Source organism: Pseudophryne corroboree, chromosome 2 (genome assembly GCF_028390025.1).
Source record: "Pseudophryne corroboree isolate aPseCor3 chromosome 2, aPseCor3.hap2, whole genome shotgun sequence".
Lineage (NCBI taxonomy): Eukaryota > Metazoa > Chordata > Amphibia > Anura > Myobatrachidae > Pseudophryne > Pseudophryne corroboree.
This window is the reverse complement of record NC_086445.1, coordinates 990312629-990334741: the sequence shown is the minus strand read 5'-3', so window position 1 is coordinate 990334741 and position 22113 is coordinate 990312629. Positions and strand designations below refer to the sequence as shown.

The following is a 22113-nucleotide window of genomic DNA, read 5'->3' as shown; positions in this document are numbered from 1 at the left end:
TTGCGCATGCGTATTCACCGCAATGCGCAGGCACATCACACGGGTACAAAGTGGATCGCCCTTCAGCGTTGGTTTGTGCGAAGGATCCATTCTCACGGGCGTTTGCAAGGAGATTGACAGGAAGAGGACGTTTGTGGGCAGCAACTGACCGTTTTCTGGGAGCGGTTGGAAAAACGCAGACGTGTCCATGCGTTTGCAGGGCGGGTGTCTGACGTCAATTCCGGTCCCGGTCAGGCTGAAGTGTTTGCAGCGGCTGAGTAAGTTCAAACCTACTCAGAAACTGCACAAAATGTGTTTGTACAGCTCTGCTACACATGCGTTCGCACACTTGCAAAGTGAAAATACACTCCCCTATGGGCGGCGACTATGCAAACGCAGGACTGCAAAAAAAACCCAGCAAGCGAACAGGTCTGAATTATCATCTTGTAGAGTTGGGAAACATACTAAGCCCTCAATTATTTTTCTCTGTAATTATAAAACAAAGTATGGCAAACATTGCAAAAGAATGTGTAACAAATTAAAATATGCAAATTTTCATCTGTACAGAGAGGAGGGTAAGAGAACAATTAGCGAATTACCTTGCAATGACAAACAGAACACAACTGACTCCCAGGCAGGCCAGCAGGACGTACATCCAGATGTCAGGGGAAAGGGGGTTGAGGAAAGAGAAGACTCCAGGATTTGTACCATTGGGTTTCCGGTATAAGATGCTGATTCCCAGTGTCATAAATGGCTTGGAGAAATCGATCACTTTCTCCCGGACGTAGGTGATAGTGAGCGGAGCCACAGCCAGGTCAGCTTTCTGTCAATAGAACCCTCAGTTAGTTGTCCGCGTTGTGCTTATCACATCATGCACACTGCTAACTTCTGCTACATTCTCATTATTAGTATAGGGAAATGTGGTCCAGATAGAAGTTGGTTTAAGGCTGGTGTCTACAGCTGGTCCATTCACCCAACCTGAGTGGTGAGTGATAGGTTCTGTTTCCAATATGGCCACGAGTGACCAAACTCAAAACATCTGGATACTTGGTTCTCAGGTGACCCATAAATGGAGAGAGATAAAGTTCCAACCAATAAGCTCCTGTCATTTTTCAAACGCAGCCTGTGAAATGACAGTTCGAAGCTGATTGGCTGATGCTTGGGGGAGATGTCTCAAACTTTGGAGAGATAAAGCGGACAGAGATAATGGGCCTAGTTCAGAGTTGATCGCAGCAGCAAATTTGTTAGCAGTTGGGCAAAACCAAGGTGGTCATTCCGAGTTGTTCGCTCGTTGGCGATTTTCGCTATGCTGCGATTTGTTGCTAAATGCGCATGGTACGCAGAGCGCATGCACTAAGTTATTTAACACAAAACTTAGTAGATTTGCTGGTGTTCCTGCAACGCTTTTCAGTCGCACTGCTGATCGGTGAGTGATTGACAGGAAAGGGGCGTTTCTGGGTGGTAACTGAGCGTTTTCCGGGAGTGTGCTAAAAAACGCAGTCGTGTCAGGCAAAAACGCGGGAGTGTCTGGAGAGACGGGGGAGTGGTTGGCCAAACGCAGGGCGTGTTTGTGACGTCAAACCAGGAACTAAACGGACCAAGGTGATCGCAATCTAGGAGTAGGTCTGGAGCTACTCAGAAACTGCTTGAAAATATTTATTAGCAGTTCTGCTAATCTTTCGTTCGCTATTCTGCTAAGGTAAGATACACTCCCAGAGGGCGGCGGCCTAGCGTGTGCAATGCTGCTAAAAGCAGCTAGCGAGCGAACAACTCGGAATGATCAAGCATGTGCACTGGAGGGGGCAGATGTAACATGTGCAGAGAGAGAGTTAGATTTGGGTGGGGTGTGTTCAAACTGAAATCTAAATTGCAGTGTAAAAATAAAGCAGCCAGTATTTACCCTGCGCAGAAACAAAATAACACACCCAAATCTAACTCGCTCTGCACGTTATATCTGCCCCCCCCCCCTGCAGTGCACATGGTTTTGCCCAACTGCTAACAAATTTGCTTCTGTGATCAACTCTGAATTACCCCCAAAGTACCAACCAATCAGTTCCTGTCATTTTTCAAACACAGCCTGTAACATGTCACTTACAAGCTGATTGGCTGGTACTGTATCTCTCTCCAGTGTTTGATACATCTCCCTCATTATCGCTCTCCACTTTATCTCTCTCCAAGGCTTGATACATCTCCTCCATAAGCAGATAGCTGCCAATCGCTGACTGGATTTATGGACAAGGCCACTTTCATTGCATCGTTCTTGGCTAATGTGTTTAATGGGTAGCAGCGATCGTAGAAAGATATACCGACATTGCCAGCAATATAGCAGGGTGTGGTGTCGGCACTACACCGGTAAATGGTCATTCCGAGTTGATCGCTCGCTAGCTGTTTTTAGCAGCCGTGCAAACGCTATGCCACCGCCCACTGGGAGTGTATTTTAGCTTAGCAGAAGTGCGAACGAAAGAATCGCAGAGCGGCTACAAAATTATTTTGTGCAGTTTCAGAGTAGCTTCAGACCTACTCAGCGCTTGCGATGACTTCAGACTGTTCAGTTCCTGTTTTGACGTCACGAACACGCCCTGCGTTCGGCCAGCCACGCCTGCGTTTTTCCTGGCACACCTGCGTTTTTTCGAACACTCCCTGAAAACTGTCAGATAACACCCAGAAACGCCCTCTTCCTGTCAATCACTCTGCGGCCAGCAGTGCGACTGAAAAGCTTCGCTAGACCTTGTGTGAAACTGCATCAGCCGTTGTGAAAGTACGTTGCGTGTGCGCATTGCGCCGCATACGCATGCGCAGAAGTGCCTTTTTTTGCTCCATTGCTGGGCAGCGAACATTTTCTGCTAGCGATCAACTCGGAATGACCACCTATGTCAGTGTTACTGAGCAGCAAATCTCTCATTTCCATATATTTGTGGCATTTGCTCCCATAAATGTATAAACATCAGAGCACTTTGCTTGTTGTATTTACTCCGCTCCCTCTGATATTTATATAGTCTACAGCAGAACAAGGCTTTCACTGACCGCGTGTGGGCCCAAGTGCCTCTCAACAAGGATAACCAAATAATGGGAGAATGACTGCATGTTATTTCATTTCTGCCATTATTGGTAAGTACATATTGTAAGAATATGAATAATAACTTCTTCAGGAGAAATATTTGTTGCTGCAAAGACTGCAGAGCTACAGTTTACGCTCAGTGGCTGATAACCTTTACCATCTAAAGTACAATACAATCTCAGGGCTTTGTATCTTGCGGTTTGGCACTGTAAGAGCATTCTAAAGGTATTCCTATGCTTACAGCTAGTTTATAATCAAGCTCAAAATTCCATCCGCCTTAACCCAGCCCTCCCCCATCCTTGCCCAGGAACAGCCATACACTTCCATGGGCTAAAAACAGATACAATTTAGGGGCTTTGGTTTGTAATACAGCGGGCCGGGATGCCGATTGTCACTATGCCGACATCGGCATCCTGAGCGTTGGGAAGCCGGCAGGGGGACATGGGCAACTAAGCCTCTTGCGGGCTTGCTGCGTTTCGCCATGCTGCAGGCTCGGTGGTGAGCTACTCTCGCTACAGGTTCTATTCTCCTTCTATGGGGATCACCTACCTCGCCGGTATACCGGCGGCGGTATGGTGCCCCTGTCGGGATCCCGGCATCTGTATTATGACGCATACCAATTTAGGAACCTCCTAGTGATACCGCTTTTAGATCGCAAATGCCGGGTCGCACCCGGGAATTGGAAACGGTTCCTTCCCGAGTACGACCCGGCATTGGATCCTGAGAACTGGTTTCCCGACCCGGCAATATACCAGGTTGCCATCGGGGGGTGGGTACCGCGGTGGTATCGGCGATGCTGGGAGATGAGATCATCTCTGCGCCGCCTTTCCCTATGCTGTGAACGGGTACCAGGTCGCATCGACCTGGGTGACCCGTTCACACTGCACCTGACCCAGTAATAACCTGGGAATAACCTCTCTTTATTCCCAGGTTGAATTTCCGGGTCAGGTGACCCGGGAATTCGGGAGTGAACCTTTCAGACCGCACAGCGACCCGAGGTTATATTCGCTGCTGTCTCCGGCGACAGCATCTTTATGTAAGGCACAGAGAAGCCTACTGAGAGGAGGATGGGGGAATGGGGAAGGGGGGGGGGGGCAGGGGCGGTACATTTTGCACCACAGTTGACACAGTCTGCTTCTAACCCTACTGAACTTCCATTATAATAAAGTGGAGCAGGTGAGGTTAGTAGAGAAATGCACTCCATCCGTGAGTTATTGTTACAGTATATGTCACACCCTATATATGGAGCTTCTTACATGGTCTATGAGCTCCCGGACCATCCCGTTCCACTCTCCTTTGTCGTTCTGTGCTCCATATTTGCCATCGGCAACCAGCCTGACTTCGTAGATAAAACCCAGGATGTTAGAGAGTTCCTTTAGTAAATCCAAGCAGTAGCCCTCAAATCTGTCATTCCCGTACAAGGGCTTGTCGGACTTTCTGTACATGACGTACGGATCCTCCTGCAATGGAGAAAAGTAACATGCTGAGTGTTTTTATTAACTTACCAGCCAATCAGCTCATAGCTGTCATGTCACAGGCTGCGTTTGAAAAATGACAGTTACAAACTGGTTTGTTAGTACTTTATCTCCGTCCACTTTATGGGACAGATGTATTAACCTGGAGAAGGCATAAGGAAGTGATAAACCAGTGATAAGTGCAAGGTGATAAACCAGCCAATCAGCTCCAATATGTAAATTAACGGTTTGGAGCTGATTGGCTGGTGTATTTATCACCTCGCACTTATCACTGGTTTATCACTTCCTTATGCTGTCTCCAGGTTTAATACATCTGCCCCTACATCTGTTCAAGGCTTAGTACATAGACCTCTTAGTCTAAAGGCACCCATACATCTGCGACATTTTTCACATTTTCCAGATCCCCCGTAGCCTGGGTCGGGAAATCGGGAATATTCAACAAGTTTTAAAATCCTGTGTCCCCAGTCCTGACTGAAAACGATCAGGGTTTTTTAACATAAGGAATTTTCCAGATTTTCCATTGGATCGCCAAACATTGATGGCCACTGAATGGCAGATCCAATCTGCAGTTCTGGCTGGGTCAGGGAATCGGCGGTAGATGTAAGGGGATATGTACATATCATTTGCTTAAACACACAGGGAAAATATCTACCGTGCCATTTTCTCAGAGACCTGCACGTGCGCACTACCCTCAAGTACAGCACCAGGCACCCCTAGTGACCCTAGTGGCCAGAGTCAAGAGCGCATGGCCTCCTCATTTCTGAAGACGCCTCTGAGTTGGAGAGTGGCTTGATGCAGGACAGCCCAGAAGCCGGCACCCAGGTGATGAGGGGATGGTGAAGAAAGCTGAAACCAGTAAGGCAGCACTCATAGGAGAATCCAGTGGCAGCAGATGGCTCCCGGAGGTGGCACCGCTGATGAATAGCGAATCCCTGCACTGATCTTCCATGTGCCCGCCCCCTCCTTCCCTACAGCCTGCGTGCCAGCCAGTCACAGTGGGAGCTGCGCAGCCTCAGCCTGTAACATTGCATCTCTTCAGACAGTTGCCGGCAGCCCCGCACTGCTCTGCAGTAGGGATGGACATCGGTGTGTTTACCACCGATGGTGGAATGGCAAGTGACAATCGATGGTTGCAAACAAATGCAATGGATAACCATCAATGGTTTCAGCAGCCGATGGTCATCCCTGTTTCTTCATTGACTGAACGTGGGGGCGGGGCTTCGTGGGTGTAGGGGCGGTGCTATGCTATGCTCCATCCTGGCATTTGGCAGAAAATGAAAAAAAAAAAACCCATCGGGACTTCCGGTTCCGGCTTGATGCTGTGAGGAGCGCTCTCAGCATCGCTCCGTGCAGCGGGACACTACATAGCATTTAAAAGCCGTTTTTACGGCTTCCAAACAGAGACCCCCACACTGTGTCACCAGCGGGCACTATAATATGGAGAAATACTTAGCTCCCGGAGCCGCGCCGAAGTCCTCTGGCCTCCCGCAGCCGCCCAGACAGGAGAAGAAGCGCGCCAATCCCAATATGGCGCCGAGTAACAGCACCCCGCCGGCATCTCCCGCGGCTAAGAAGACGGCCACTGAATTATTTCAGAAGGACCCTCATCAGGTCAGTCGCCCACCAGACGCCCCTATCACACATTCTGATCTGGTCACAGCAATTACAAACGCGATGGGCCCCTTGCTGTCTAAAGCTGTTGCTGACATCACACAGCAGCTGCAGCACCTCACTCACAAGGTGTCTGTACACGATAATCAGATTGGAGTTTTAAGCCATGATATGGCATCAGCTCAGTGCTCCATTCTTCGCTTACAGAAAGAGAACCACCAATTATGGAACCGTCTAGAGGACGCAGAAAATCGCTCGCGGCGGAACAATATTAGATTAGTGGGCCTGCCTGAGTCTATCAAAGGTGCTGATCTAGCTACATTTGTACAGACCACCCTGCCGTCCCTTTTAGATATCTCTGACACCTGCAAGGATCTCGTAATTGAGAGGGTACACAGAGTGGGCCCCCCCCCACGCACCCCCGACAGCCGTCCGCGGGTCACGCTATTTCGCTGTCTTAATTATCTGCACAAGACTGCTTTCTGGACAGCCTCCCGTAAGCAGAGGTCGGTGATGTGGGAAAACTCTCGTTTGTTTATATTCCAGGATTTCTCTGCTGAGCTGACCAGGGCTAGAAAAGCTTTTAATCCAGTGTGCTCTAAATTAGTTCAGGACAAACGTAAATTTTCATTGATGTACCCTGCAAAGCTCAGAATTTATGGGGGAGATAAACCAATGGATTTTACCTCTCCTGATGATGCCATGGCCTATCTTCATGATGAAGCCTCAGGAATTCAAGAGGACATCTCAGACACTCCTCCCCTAACTTCTTCTACATAAATCTACTTTCCCTGACGAAGTTCATGATAGATGGTCGATTTGAGATTTCCCAATTGCACGACTCACTGCAGGACAGATTTTCCACTGCGATGTGGCAAGCGCTAGTTGCCCACGACGCAGTTCTATTGTCACATTTTTCCTTTTTTTTTTTTTTTTTTGTATTGCAGGACTATATCTAGAAGGAATCTGTCTGCCTTAATGATAATATAACATACCTGCATTTTGCCCCTATTATAGTTGGCTGCTGCTTTATGTTTATACACACAAGCCTGACATAAATGTTCTTTTATAATTTCGATGTTATGGCCACGGCCCTTTAATTATTGGTCTCTATGCATATAACTAATGATACATAGTGGTGTTGCCGGCAGGAGCACTATGTCGACACTCCACAGTACTAGTGATTAATGTTATTAACAATTTGTTTACCGGATTTCGGTCTGTATTATACAGACATCATTCATTGCCTGTTTTGGTTTGCCTTCATCTTGTTTTGTTTTACCTATGTCCCTCCCCCTCCTCTCCCCATTCCATGTAGATATGCATGTACTAGTTCTTCGATTACTGATTGCTCTCAACTACTCATTATTACTAAGTTTTATATCCTGAATGACTGAAATCACAATAGGCTCCCTTAATGTTGGGGGTATAAATTCTCCGCAGAAGAGACGTAAAATCCTTCACTATTTGAACAAACAAAATATAGATATTATCTTCCTACAAGAATCACATCTCACTCATATAGAAACGCTTAAACTTCAAATGCTTCAGTGGTCCCTGATTGCGGACGCACCATTTACCTCCAAAGCACGTGGAGTAGTTATACTTGCTAAACGCAATATACCAGTTGAGGTGACACGAGTTGATGCAGACCCTGATGGTAGATTTCTCCTTGTCGAACTCACTTTATATAATATCCCATACACCTTTTGCAATGTATACACACCCAACGCTTACAGCAAAGCATTTTTCCAACAGTTGATTTCTAAACTCATTCCTCATGCCCATAATAACCTAGTAATGTGTGGGGATTTCAACTTGATCACTTCTCCCCATTTAGACCGCTCATACTCCTCTGGAGCCCCCCCTCACCCCACCAAAATAGGTATCTCGCACCTATGTTCGTCTCTAACTTTAGTAGATATTTGGAGAGCCCTGCACCCGACGGATAAGAATTATACCTGCCTTTCCGCTGCACACGGTACTCTGTCACGTATTGATTACACTTTTATTTCCCACCAATTGTTCCCAAATGTCACGGACTCAGATATTGAATCAATAGCGATTTCTGACCATGCCCTGATTTGGTTCTCATTACTCATAAGACCTGCATACAGAACTCCCCCCCAATGGAGATTTCCATCTCACTTGATGACGTCCTCCAGGTTTGGTGATATGTTGGATGCTGCCTGGGATAATTACTCTCATAATAATGAGTCTCATGCAGAATCTGACCCGTCCCTCTTTTGGTTGGCCTCTAAGGCGGTGTTACGTGGGGAAATTCTCTCTTATACCTCAGCACTTAAAAGAAAATATGCACAGTCCTATATATCTGCTCAACAAGCCCTTACAAATGCATACCAGTCCTATACTCTGACTCCATCCCCTGCTAATAAACACGTCTATCTCACACAAAAATTGCACTTTAATGAACTATTAACATCTATGGGCGATAAATACAAATTTAAAATTGACTATAAATTCCACAAATTTGGCAATAAAACGGGCAAAATGCTCACGAATCTCTTAAAAGGCACTTTCACTCCCATGACAGTACACCCGCTATTGACGGCTGAAGGAACATTTACCACAGATCCTCAACAAATATCAGATATAATGAAAGTATACTATGAAAAACTGTATTCTCCCCATCCTACCTTAACCTCTTCTCCTTTCGCCACTCAATCCCTATCTTCGGCTTGGGAATTCCCAGATCTCCCACAATTTTCAACAGATGATTTTCCATCTTTGATGTCCCCGATTACTTGTGAAGAAGTTCAACAGGTGATTTCTAAATTAAAACCCTCCAAGGCCCCTGGTCCCGACGGATTGTCAGGAGAATTTTATAAACACCTAGCCCCAAGAATAGCCACATATCTGACTGCCTTCTACAATCATATAATAGCCACTAATACGATTCCTCTTCACTTTAATTCGGCCATCATCAAGGTACTCCCAAAACAAGGTAAAGACCTTTCTAGCCCCGCATCATACCGTCCCATTTCCCTCCTAAATTTAGATTACAAAATTTTAACAAAAATCCTGGCCGACAGATTGAAGTTCTCTCTACCACATGTCATACACCCTGATCAAACAGGTTTCATTTGTGGACGTCACTCTGTCCGGAATGTTAGACGGGTGTTGGCTACAATTCAACATTTGTTGGTTACTGACACTCGAGATTCCCCTCACAATGTAGTTTTAACTTTAGATGCAGAAAAGGCCTTTGACCTTATAACATGGCCTCATCTATTTTTGACTCTAGAGAAATTTGGTTACCCTCCCTCATTTATCTTGCTACTAAAAACCTTATATACCTCCCCAAAATCCCAACTCATATGTAATGGTTACTCCTCTACTCCGTTCACCATACATAAAGGCACAAGGCAGGGATGTCCACTCTCTCCCTTGCTGTTTGCGCTGGCAATTGAACCCCTGGTGGTTTCTATCCGCAACTCTTCACTGATTGAAGGCGTTCGAATTGGTGATGTTGTTTTAAAGACGGCTCTTTTCGCCGATGATATGTTACTATTTCTGTCCCGACCTGAAACCACAATCCCCAACGCAATGTCTCTGATACATTCTTTTGGGAGTGTGGCGGGCTTCAGAATTAACATTGCCAAGTCTGAACTACTTACTTTATCTAGTCCCCGACTGACCAACCCTCCCTCTTTCTTAAAGCAATCCCATTTTACTAAAGTTGACAGTATTAAATACCTGGGTGTCCACATTCCCTCTGACCTCTCTTCCTTATATAAACTGAACTTTTCCCCAATCCTAACGAAGATATCGACCCTATATGAGTCCTGGATGAACCTTCCCCTTTCCCTCCTTGGCCGTCTAGCAATTGTTAAAAGTATTATTTTTCCGAAAATTTTCTATGCCCTGCAAATGCTCCCTATTGGACTCTCCAAATCAGACTTCTCTAAATTTGACAGTCTTACTTCTCGCTTCTTATGGAAGCAAAAACGCTCTAGAATTGCTCTAGACAAACTTCAATCTCCCCGCTCCAAAGGAGGAATGAATGCTCCCAATCTCCATAGATACTTCCTCTCGGTCCAATTCAGGGTTATTAATGATTGGTTATTGAATTCTTCCACTTACACTGACCTAGCATTGGATTGCGCCATCTTCTCTCCATTTGCTCCCAGTGCCTTACTTCACTCTAAACAAAGAGACATCCCACCCACCATCTTACAGAACATAATGTTTCACGATGTTTATTTGGCATGGAAGTCCATTAACAAAAAATTACTCAGAAATCACCTCTCATCTCCTTATGTCCCACTATGGGGAAACCCCTCATTCCCTCCCTCACTGACAAATGCTGAATATCTGAACTGGAAACAGAAAGGTCTATTTTTAACTTCACAATCTTTGACCCAGGAGGCCTCCTGCTCCCCTATTCAGAACTAAAACTTACATACCAACTTTCTGATCGGAACTTCTTTATGTATTTACAATCTAGACACTATGCATTGTCCCTGACTCCCTCCACGCGCTTTGTTCTTTCTACGGATCCTCTAAACAGTTTATTTAAGGCTCTAAAATCTAGGCCTTACCATATTAAAATGCTTTATTCTCTTCTTTCCCCTGATTCTACATCATTGGCATGGTCTAAGCTTTTGAAAGCATGGCAATCTGATATAGGGACAATACACACTTCCGATGATATTGTAATTCATTTCGAAACCACGCTGAAGCATTTGAAATCCTCATATTTACAAGAAGTACATTTAAAAACTCTACACAGAGCATATGTTTCTCCGTTTCAGAGGGCTCGCATGTTCCCTGAAAATGATGGCTCCTGTCTTAAATGCTGCGCCTCTAAAGCAGATTTCTTCCATTGTATGTGGACTTGTGGGAAGATCAAACGCTTCTGGTGCAAATTAATTAATTACATAAACTCTCTGTTCAATCTCCACCTCCTACCAAATCCCTCTGCTTGTCTTTTAGCTGATTTTAGGGGTTGGACCCTAGGTACTCGTAAACCATTCATTTTGCCTTTACTATCGATTATAATCACAGTAGGCAAGAAGATCATCTTGGTTCATTGGATATCCAAGACTGCTCCATCCATATTGGAAGTCAGACAAAAATTGCTTCAATTAATGTATTTTGATAGGAGAGATACCTTCCCAGATTTAAATAAGAATGTAGAGAAATTTCATTCGAAATGGGAATCTTTTATCTCTTCTTTAGATCTCTCCACTCAAAACACCATTGTGGCAATTTTCGAAAACACAGAATGGCAACTCTTACGTAACCTCACTTAGATACAGCCACGTGACCTAATCCTTCAATCCCCCGACGGATGCTACCCAATATGATAATATGTTTGGTATCGGTCTAGGTTCAGGTCTAACAGAGAGCTCTCTTAAAGATAACTACCTGATGTCGCGAATATCTACTCCCCCCTACCCCCCTTCCAACCCCTCCCCATATCCTGGTTTGTAATTTTACTCTGATAATAATTTATCTGTTACTAGCTCTTACTCTTATTTTGCTTTATTTATTTTATTTTATTTTTATTTTACTTCTCTATGTGTTTTCTTTTTTTTTGGGCTGGGAACAGCGATGTGGGCTTTTATAACTAAGCTCAGTTAGACACGATTATTTACAAAGGGATATGTTTCCAGACTTCTACACGTTCGTTAGTTTTACTACGAATGATGGGTCCATTCTGGTCAAATATCCCTTCCACATAGGAAAAGTTTTACCATATATTGATGGATATGTTTAGTTACTATACTTCCTCTGTCTTTTACCTTTGACTCCCTTAGGTGGGATCTACACTTCTTCCCTGTCAAAACTGATATATTGTTATACCTATTTACTTGCAATGTCTTCATCGGTGTACCCTTTGTACTTGTATACGCTGTCATGCCAATTTCTTAAAATAATAAAGAAATCGTTGTTTTAAAAAAAAAAAAAAAAAACCCATCGGGGATGGTTCTGTACCATCGATGGTGGGAAACCATCTGCCGCCACCCGGGTAGACCCAGCAATAACCTAGATTATTGCGGCAGTGGAAAAGGGGTATTAATGTAACAGTTTAAGCATACATGGGGGAATGCAATAGCCTTTGACAGTACAGTATATAAAATAAAATAATAAAATATATTTTCTCATGTACTATGTTACTGTTCTGTAAATTCTGAATATATGTTTGCATTACAATGAAAACCTCTCAGATATCTCACCAGCTGTGACACTATCCAATGTCAGCGGACTGACCATGTGTGTGCTGTGCTCTGATTGGTGGCTTTCCCCGGCCTTCAGGAAGCTGCCAGTCATTATTATTTCTTAATTTAATGCACTGTATCAAATCAATAATTCCCATTGCACAAAACAATATAAACGACATTAGTTAATTTAGCTTATAACTGGATTTTCCTGCAAGGATATACAAAGCTGCTATCATAAGCTATAAGTCCAGCATATTAACCCTTCATTCTCTTACCCGGCGCCTCTCCTCTGCTGTGAGGTAAAGCTTTCATGTACGACAATAATAATCAGGAAACATTACTGAGAGGAGCACATTACATTAATCGTACTGTAATTACACAGTTATAACGCTGCCACGTCTCGCTACTCTCAGCATTATTGTTTTTGTAAATAAGAATCAAAACCTGGCAACTACAGACTGCAGATCTAGTTATACACATAATCAGTAGCGGGTCTTGCTATGGGCACGCAGGATTTTTGTCCGGGGTGCCGCTTTCCGGAGGGCGCCGCCACCGTGGCAAGATCCGCTACTGGTGCCCCCCGGTGCTTGGTAGATGTGGTGCACGATGAAGTAATCGCGCACTGCACTGCATTGTGGGAGCGGCACATAGACGCCAGGAATGATAATTGACCTCTAGTGTCTATGCGGTGCTATGGGATAGACGTCATGACGTCTCTCCCATAGATAAGAGGAGCGGCGCCGGCGGCCGGAGACGGAGGGCAGCAGCGGTCAGGAAGCAGGAGCGGGGATTGTAAGTATTATTATTATTTTATTTTTTAAGCGACGCAACTAGGAGGCACAACTCTACAGATGACACAGTACTGGGGGCACGGCGCAACTACGGGGCACAACTCCACAGGGGGCAGAATTGACCACGCCCCTTCTCCGTGAAGCCACGCCCCTATTTTTCACCCGGGGCGCAACAAAGTCTAGATGCGGCCCTGCACATAATGTCTTGCGCTGACCTTCGGGGGATCCAAGGGCTCGGACCGGCCATCTGATACTTGTGCCAAATGCCAGAAGGGGCGTTGGCCTGATGGGCCGGTCTGGGGGGGATCTGGATTGGGTATGTCCATGGGGGAGGTGAGGTGACTGTTGGGGGTGTGAGGCCACAATCTGTGTCATTGTGACTCTACTCCCGCTATATCATAGCGTCGCATTACTATTTTTCATTCCCTGTATCTAATTATTGAATATTCAGTCCCTTCTCATTTTAACAATAGAAATGATCTTATATTTTTCCCTTGTTACCTCCAATACTCTCTTTTTTAATCCTATTAGTTGCCCTTTTTTTGGAGAATCTGATTTGTTGGCCCTATGTACTACCTGCGGTGAGTGACTTCAATGAAGCTGTGTCAGAGAGGAAGTCTGAGTCGTGGCCAGAGCCTCATACACCGACACCCTCACACCGCTGGAGCAGAAGACACACAAGCAGGTGCACTGTGGGGGAAATGCATCAAGCAGTGGATAGAGTAGGGAAGTGAGCCAGTGGAGAAGTTGCCCACGGCAACCAATCAGCTTTGAGGTAGCATTTATTAAGTGCATCCTATACAATTATAGGTAGCAGCTGATTGGTTACAATGGGCAACTTCTCAGCACTTTTCTCTGCTTCATACATCTACCCCTGTGTGACTGAGTACAGAGGTCTGGCCCTAACCCGCACCGCCGAGGGATTCTTGGACAGCGCTGCCTGGAGAAATACCAGCTAGTCGCATCGCAGACCCACCCACACCTTCAGCCAGGCAGCCTGCAGGCTGGGATCAGGGCACCCCATGTGATTCCAGTGTTTGCTCGTCCCTAAAAACAGCCCTGCCTTATGTGCAGAAGGCAGCCCAGGCAGATACTGTAGAATTAGGGCGGTCTCTAATTGTCCAGCTTTTGTAATCACCTATCAGCATCTTAGAAAGAAGTAAAATAATATAAGGCTAAAAGTGATATCTGACTCCTGATTGGGCAGACAGCGGCAGTCCTCCAATCAGAACCTGGCTGTCACTTCTAGTGATGCTTTAGATTCTGCAGCACTCATAGATCATCAATACAGACTCTGGAGGAGATGTATCAAGTGGTGTAAAGAGTGGCAGCCAACCAGCTATTATCTGTCCTTTTATAGAATGTAGTTGATAAATGTTACCTTGAAGCCAACTGGTTACTATGGGCAACTTGAACCATCTCCGCCAACTATTATTTAGCATTACTGTTGATCAACCAGCAGGTGGCACTGTTGAGTAAGCTATCAATATTTAGGGGGACATTTACTAAGCAGTGATAAGAGCGGAGAAGTGAGCCAGTGGAGAAGTTGCCCCATCAACCAATCAGCAGCTCTGTATAATTTTATAGTATACAAATTATAGATGTTACTTCAGTGCTAATTGGTTGCCATGGGTAACTTCTCCACTGGCTCACTTCTCCGCTCTTATCACTGCTTAGAAAATGTCCCCCTAAATCTCGTTTACCATATGGTGACATGGGGAACAGACCCCACAGTTCTTTTTTTTCCCACAGAAAACCCCTAAAATAAACACTAAAATAAGTGATTCTGCTGAGAATAACCAAGAACATTATCAAGACACCATTCCTGCTGGATTATTTCCTTTATTCTCAAAACCCCTGCACATATCTGTACTCATAAATGATTTTTTTTTAAGATTCTTATGCATTAATCTGTAACCAGGGACTTACCAAGATGGTGGTAACTATGAGCGTCCGGTTGGCAAGGGAGTCTGTTATATTGGTGGATTTGTCCTTCAAGTTGTCCGTCATATTAAGTCCAATGTTTGAATTCCACACTCCAATCTAAGTAACACAAAATACAGACATTACCTTATTACTCTTCAGTGTTCTCCTTCTTTACATAGAGCCAAATGAGTCACTAACACACCTACACACACACACACACACACACACACACACACACACACACACACACATAAAATATATATATATATACTGTATACACATATACTGTACAAACACAGATATACAGTATACAAACACACATAGATAAACACATACAAACACATACAGTATATATATATATATTATAAACACTATATATATATATATATATATATATATATATATATTAACAGTTTCTTATATAGCGCAGCAAATTCCGTTGCGCTTTACAACTGGACACAATTACAAGACAAAACTGGGTAAAACCAAACAGACATAGAGGTAGGAGGGCCCTGCTCGCAAGCTTACAATCTATGATATATATATATATATATATATATACACACACACACACACACACACACACACACACACACACACACACACACACACATATATATATATATATATACACACTATATAACTGCACACACACATATATAATGTTCACAGAGTATACAATGTATATTGGAAATAGCAGGGCTATAACCACGACGACACTATGGTGGTCATTCCGAGTTGTTCGCTAGCTGTTTTCGGTCGCTGCGCAGCGATCAGGCAAAAAAACGCCACTTCTGCGCATGCGTATGAGGCGCAATGTGCACACGCGACGTACTTTCACAACAGCCGAAGTAGTTTCACACAAGGTCTAGCGATGCTTTTCAGTCGCACTGCTCGCCGCAGAGTGATTGACATGAAGTGGGCATTTCTGGGAGGTAACTGACCATTTTCGGGGAGTGTGTGAGAAAACGCAGGCGTGTCAGATACAAACGCAGGTGTGCCTTGGGAAACGTAGGAGTGGCTGGCCGAACGAAGGGCGTGTTCATGACGTCAAAACAGGAACTAAATAGTCTGAAGTGATCGCAAGGTTGGAGTAGGTCTGGAGCTGCTCAGAAACTGCACAATCTTTTTTTTTTGTAGCCGCTCTGCGATCCTTTCGTCCGCACTTGTGCTAAGCTAAGATACACTCCAAGAGGGCGGCGGCCTAGCGTTTGCACGGCTGCTAAAAACTGCCAGCGAGCGAACTACTCGGAATGACCACCTATGTTCTTTGTTATTCAGATAGTGTAAGTAGAGCACATGGTATATCCCATACCACCCAGTCATACATAAGTTCTTTTTAGCCTGAGTACTGGACTGTCTCTTATCCTGATTGCTTACCATGGTTTATAGCACATGACTGCCCTTCCCGCTACGTTATCACATAACGCCCTACGCGGAATAACCTGCTAAATAAATTCTTGCTAATGCTGACTTTGTTTCCTAACATGGCAGAATTATATTTACCCAACCTGCATCTCTCCAGCTATGGTAGAACTGCACATCCCAGCATGCCCAATTTGATTCTCTTCTCATTACTGCCGGGAAAGCTACAGCTTCTGTACTCTACCCCTGCTAGATCCTGAGGACCAGGCTGCTATATAGAGACTGTAATTACTGTATGTAACCAGTACCCACCTACTCTTGCAGATTGCTAAATAAATCACCTTCTATTGTCAGCAACAAGGAAAGCAGAGAGGACAATTTGTCCTGTAAGAAATTGACTGTGAAGAATTAATGATCAGTTTGGGATACGCAGTGCCCAGCCATGCATTTATAAACCCATCTACCTAACGAGGGAGTTTTAATTTCATTTTCATCTCCGCAGTAGAGAGTTCCCCTATTATGCGCTGCGGTGTCTTGGCCTGAATGATGAGAAGCTGCTACTTAATTTCACAGCAAATACATGATTGATTGTGTTTGTGTGTACTTTTCTATACCAGTAAATTATATATCGTTCCTTTTTTCCTATACGGAGAGGTATAGTGGACGAAAACCGCAATTAATTAAAACATATGTCTTGCAGTCAAAAAGAGACACATCTTTAATCACTGATTTGGATGGGTTGGAATTTGGCACATAACGGAGAGCAAAATAAAAAAAAACAAAAAAAACATCGGGCCAAATGCCGCAGACAAACCGGTTGGTGATGGCTCGGGAAGCCGGCTTTACAAGGTAATATCAGTGTTCACTGTTGCAAAAATAACAGCTTGAAGACCTGAGCTTTGCCAGCTGCACACAGATGCAAAGGGAGGCGGCTGCCAAAGAGGGCTTTTAGGCTGAAAAGATATTTTATCTAATTTGCAGAGCAGCAGAGAGGTCTAAATGGGAGTCCGAAAATGTTTGCACTATATTTTCAATGTTGTTTTCATGTATTTATATAGCAACGTTATTACACAGCACTGTACATCCAGAGAACTCTACTCAGACACAGTCTGTACACCAGTGGCAATCCCTTTAGTAGGCCACAAACCAGGACTGATTAAAGCTGGGTACACACTGTAGCACAGGGGTGGCCAACCAGTCAGAGGCAAAGAGCCAGAAAAGATCTGTAGTCAAGGGCAAGAGCCAGTATCATGCGCGCGCCGAAGGCGCGTGCGCAAAAATGGGGGCTTGGCCTAGTTTTCACAAAGCCACACCCCATTTTGTGCGCACACCTTTCGTTATGACATTTGCAGGAGTATGACCTTGTGTCATAACTCCGTTTTTAGTCATGTTGTACAGTGCCAAATACATATAATTCTCCAGTACAGTGCCACATACATATAAAAGTGTCAAAAAATGGGTGCCTACGCACTGCCAGAAACATATGTCCCCACAGTGCCACATACACATATGTCCCCACAATGCCAGATACATATATGCCTCACAGTGCCAGATACATATATGCCTCACAGTGCCAGATATACATGTCCCCCCAGTGCCAGATATACATTTCCCCCCAGTGCCAGATATGCCCCCAGTGCCAGATATACATTTCCCCCCAGTGCCAGATATATATGTCCCCAAAGTGCCAGCTATGCCCCCAATGCCAGATATACATGTCCCACACAGTGCCAGCTATGCCCCCAGTGCCAGATATACGTGTCCCCACACAGTGTCAGCTCTGCCCCCAGTGCCAGATATATATGTCCCCACACAGTGCCAGCTCTGCCCCCAGTGCCAGATATACATGTCCCCACACAGTGCCAGCTATGCCCCCAGTGCCAGATATACGTGTACCCACACAGTGTCAGCTCTGCCCCCAGTGCCAGATATACATGTCCCCACACAGTGCCAGCTCTGCCCCCAGTGCCAGATATACGTGTCCCCACACAGTGTCAGCTCTGCCCCCAGTGCCAGATATACATGTCCCCACACAGTGCCAGCTCTGCCCCCAGTGCCAGATATACGTGTCCCCACACAGTGCCAGCACTGCCCCCAGTGCCAGATATACATTTCCCCCCAGTGCCAGCTATGCCCCCGTGCCAGATATGCCCCCAGTGCCAGATATATATGCCCCCACAGTGCCAGCTATGCTCCCAGTGCCAGATATATATGCCCCCCAGTGCCAGATATACATGTCTCCCAAGAGCCAGATATATATGTCCCCACAGTGCCACATATATATGTCCCCACAGTGCCACATATATATGTCCCCACAGTGCCAGCTATGCCCCCAATGCCAGATATACATGTCTCCCCAGTGCCAACTATGACCCCAGTGCCAGGTATACATGTCCCCAGTGCCAGATATACATGACCGTCTGTCCCCCCCTTCCCCCGTGCTGCTCACCGCGCTGCTGCTGTCTGTGAGGGGAGGAGAGCGCAGCGTGCGCGTCTCCTGCCCCTCACTCTCCGGCGGCTGTGTCTCTTCAATTAGGCGCCGGTCCGTTAGCCAATCAAAGCTTGCGGTCCGGCAGCCTTAGCTGCCGGTCCGCGAGCTCTGATTGGCTCACGGACCGCCGCCGGAGAGTGAGGGGCAGGAGAGGCGCACGCTGCGCTCTCCTTCCCTCACAGAGTGACAGCAGCAGCGCAGTGAGCACGGGGGAAGGGGGGGCCAGGGCAGCGGTGGCCAGGACCCGGCTGAGCCGCATGCAACGGATGAAAGAGCCGCATGCGGCTCGAGAGCCGCGGGTTGGCCACCCCTGCTGTAGTGATATTGGGCCGATTTGCCGTTTTGTAACAACAAATCTACTACATCGCTCAGTGTGTATGGGTGATTGCGCGCTCCCACGGTTGCTAGGTTTGATGTGTTGCACACCAAATTTAGCGATGTTGTTAGCAGCCTTATCTATGCTAACGGAGGACGGGCCACGATTGATCAGTCTTTCATTGAACTCAATCCCTTATGTACACTCAGTCTTGGCTATGGGCATCCGTTGCGATGTCGGAACAAAAGCTGTCGATGCAGTGTGTACACAGCTTTAGACAGAAGGCTATTTACCTAACATTGGTGGTCATTCCGAGTTGTTCGCTCGTTGCCATTTTTCGCAACGCAGCGATTAGGTGGAAAATGCACATGCGCATGGTACGCAGCACGCAGGGCCGTTTCTTGGGGCAGGCGAGCAGTGCAACCGCACTGGGCGCCCGCCGCGGCACTAACTGTGGCTCCCTGCTTCCCCCTCCTATTTCTCCCCGAGTAACCCGTTCGGGGGGGCGGAGTTTCACGGAATGATGCGGTTGCATCGTTACGTCACGACGCAACTCCGTCACTCCGCGAAACTCCCCCCCCCCCCCCCCCCCCCGAGCGGAGTACAGAGGGGGATCCAAGTTAGGAAGAGGGAAAGGCGAGGAGCGACTGGTGAGGCGGGCCGAAGAGCGGTAATCGCCTCTGTAAGTATTCTCTCTCTCTCTCTATGTGTAAAATGGGGACACCTGCCGTAATGTGTGAAATGGGGACTCTTGCCTGCCGTAGTGTGGGGATTTAATGTATCAAGGGCATTGCGGTGTGTGGCATAATATGGTGCAGGGGGCATTACTGTGTGGGGCTTAATATGGTAGAATTTTTTTTTCCTGTGGTGGTCGTGATCTGTTGGGGCAGGGTCAAAAACTGGATTGTGAGGTAGTCTTTTCAGACGAGGCCATGCCCATTTAAATGAGGCCACACCCATTTAGATGAGGCCACGCCCCTTGCCGGGTGCGCGCGCAAGTTTTTTTTTATATAGGTGTGTGTGTGTGTGTGTGTGTGTGTGTGTGTGTGTGGGGGCACATTTTTTTATGTCATGGGGTGGCGCATTTTTAAATCTCGCACTGGGAGCCAAATTGGCTAGAAACAGCCCTGGCAGAGCACATGCGCTAAGTTTTTTAACACAAAACTTAGTAGATTTGCTGGTGCTCGTGCGGCGCTTTTCAGTCGCACTGCTGATCGGTGAGTGATTGACAGGAAAGGGGCGTTTCTGGGAGGTAACTGAGCATTTTCCGGGAGTGTGCTAAAAAACGCAGGCGTTCCAGTAAAAAGGCAGGAGTGACTGGAGAAATGGGGGAGTGGCTGGCCGAACGTAGGGCGTGTTTGTGACGTCAAACGGACTGAAGTGATCGCCAATCTAGGAGTAGGTCTGGAGCTACTCAGAAACTGCATGAAAATGTTTAGTAGCAATTTTGCTACTCTTTCGTTCGCAATTCTGCTAAGCTAAGATACACTCCCAGAGGGCGGCGGCCTAGCGTGTGCAATGACCACCATAATGGTGATCGCACACTTGCACGGCAAATTTACACTCCCCCTAGGGGCGGTGACTATCTGATCGCCGGAAAGCAAAGCTAGCAGACCAGCGATCAGATCTGAATCACCCCCTTAATTTCCGCAGCTAATTGGATATTAAAAATCTTGCTTCCTGCCGCCCAAAGTTTCATTTAGCCTCATTAACCGCTGAAATAGGGGAAATGTGGCTAATTGAATTCCCCCCCTTAATAAATGTTTAGGGGGACATAAAGTGAATAAATTAGTACTATATAAAGGAATAATCCCGCGACATGTCTACATTTGTGTCCTTCAAATCTAGGTTTACCATTCCATCCCTTAAAACCGGGATGCTCATGGATTACACAGGTTTTGTGGCTGATTAAAACCAGGTGACACACAGGTTTGAAGTCAGCCAGCCACAGAACCTGTGTAATTCATTAGTGTCCCGGTTTAAAGGGATATTATGGTAAGTAGGGTTACCACCTCATCCCTTTAATTCTGGACACATATTAATTACACAGGTTCTGTGGCTTGCTGACTTCAAGACTCCATTTCACCTGGTTTAATCAGCCATAGAACCTGTGTAATTAATATGTGTCCAGAATTAAAGAGATGAAATGGTAACCCTAACGGCTGTAACACACGCGCCGGTTTCTACCGGATGGCAAAAAGCCGGTGAAACGTTGTTCTGGTTTTTTGCCATCCGGCAGAGTCTGTCACACAGGACGGCTTTGAGCCGTGTGTGATGCTGTGCGCATGCGAAGCAGCAGACACAGCTTGGAAAAAAAACGTTGTGTGTGAAAGCTCCCCTTCACACACACGGTCCACTGCCTTCAAAGACGGCACGGCCCCCGGCCCGGCAGCCGGACCTTCCAGTGGATATTTCCGGCTGCAACCCGGCAGCCGGGCCGGGGCCGTGCAGTGTGAAAGGCCCCTACCCCTCACACTGTTAACTACAATACCGGCACGGGAAAAAGCCATCAGGCTTTTTCCCGGCCGGCAAAAGCCGGCGTGTGTGTTTCAGCCCTGTTGGTAAGCCTATAATCAAAACAGTCATTGGGGCTAAGATCATACTTGTCTACCCTCCCGGATGGGCCTGGAGTCTACCGAAAATCGTGTGGCGCTCCCAGCCCCCCTGGAAAGGTAGCTAAGTTTCCCGGATTCGGCCTCACCCCCGCAGCCCCCAGTGGGAGCACTGAATTAGCTGGGGATGGGGCCACGATGACGCGAGTTGTCTACACTGATGGGATAAGCACAATACAAACCTAGTAATACCAATTATATTTTATAGCTCTGTAATAGGACTCACTCTGTCCTTATGGCGCAGGTTATAGTATCTGTTAGTATCTGATTACAATGAGCGCAGGACGCTTTTATTTCCTAA

At 46.2% G+C, this 22113-nt stretch overlaps 1 protein-coding gene across 10 annotated transcripts in view; it reads right to left on the bottom strand.

Annotated features, from left to right (window-relative positions):
• The window catches only part of GRIK1 (glutamate ionotropic receptor kainate type subunit 1), a 630706-nt gene that overhangs the window by 107297 nt on the left and 501296 nt on the right, over positions 1 to 22113 (bottom strand). For all 10 annotated transcript variants that reach the window (XM_063956430.1, XM_063956421.1, XM_063956422.1 and 7 more), the window contains 3 exons: positions 15032 to 15145; positions 4294 to 4497; positions 579 to 802 (listed from right to left, as the gene is read on the bottom strand). In XM_063956430.1, coding sequence (XP_063812500.1) covers positions 579 to 802; positions 4294 to 4497; positions 15032 to 15145 — 542 coding nt within the window. The remainder of the gene's footprint in view (positions 1 to 578; positions 803 to 4293; positions 4498 to 15031; positions 15146 to 22113) is intronic.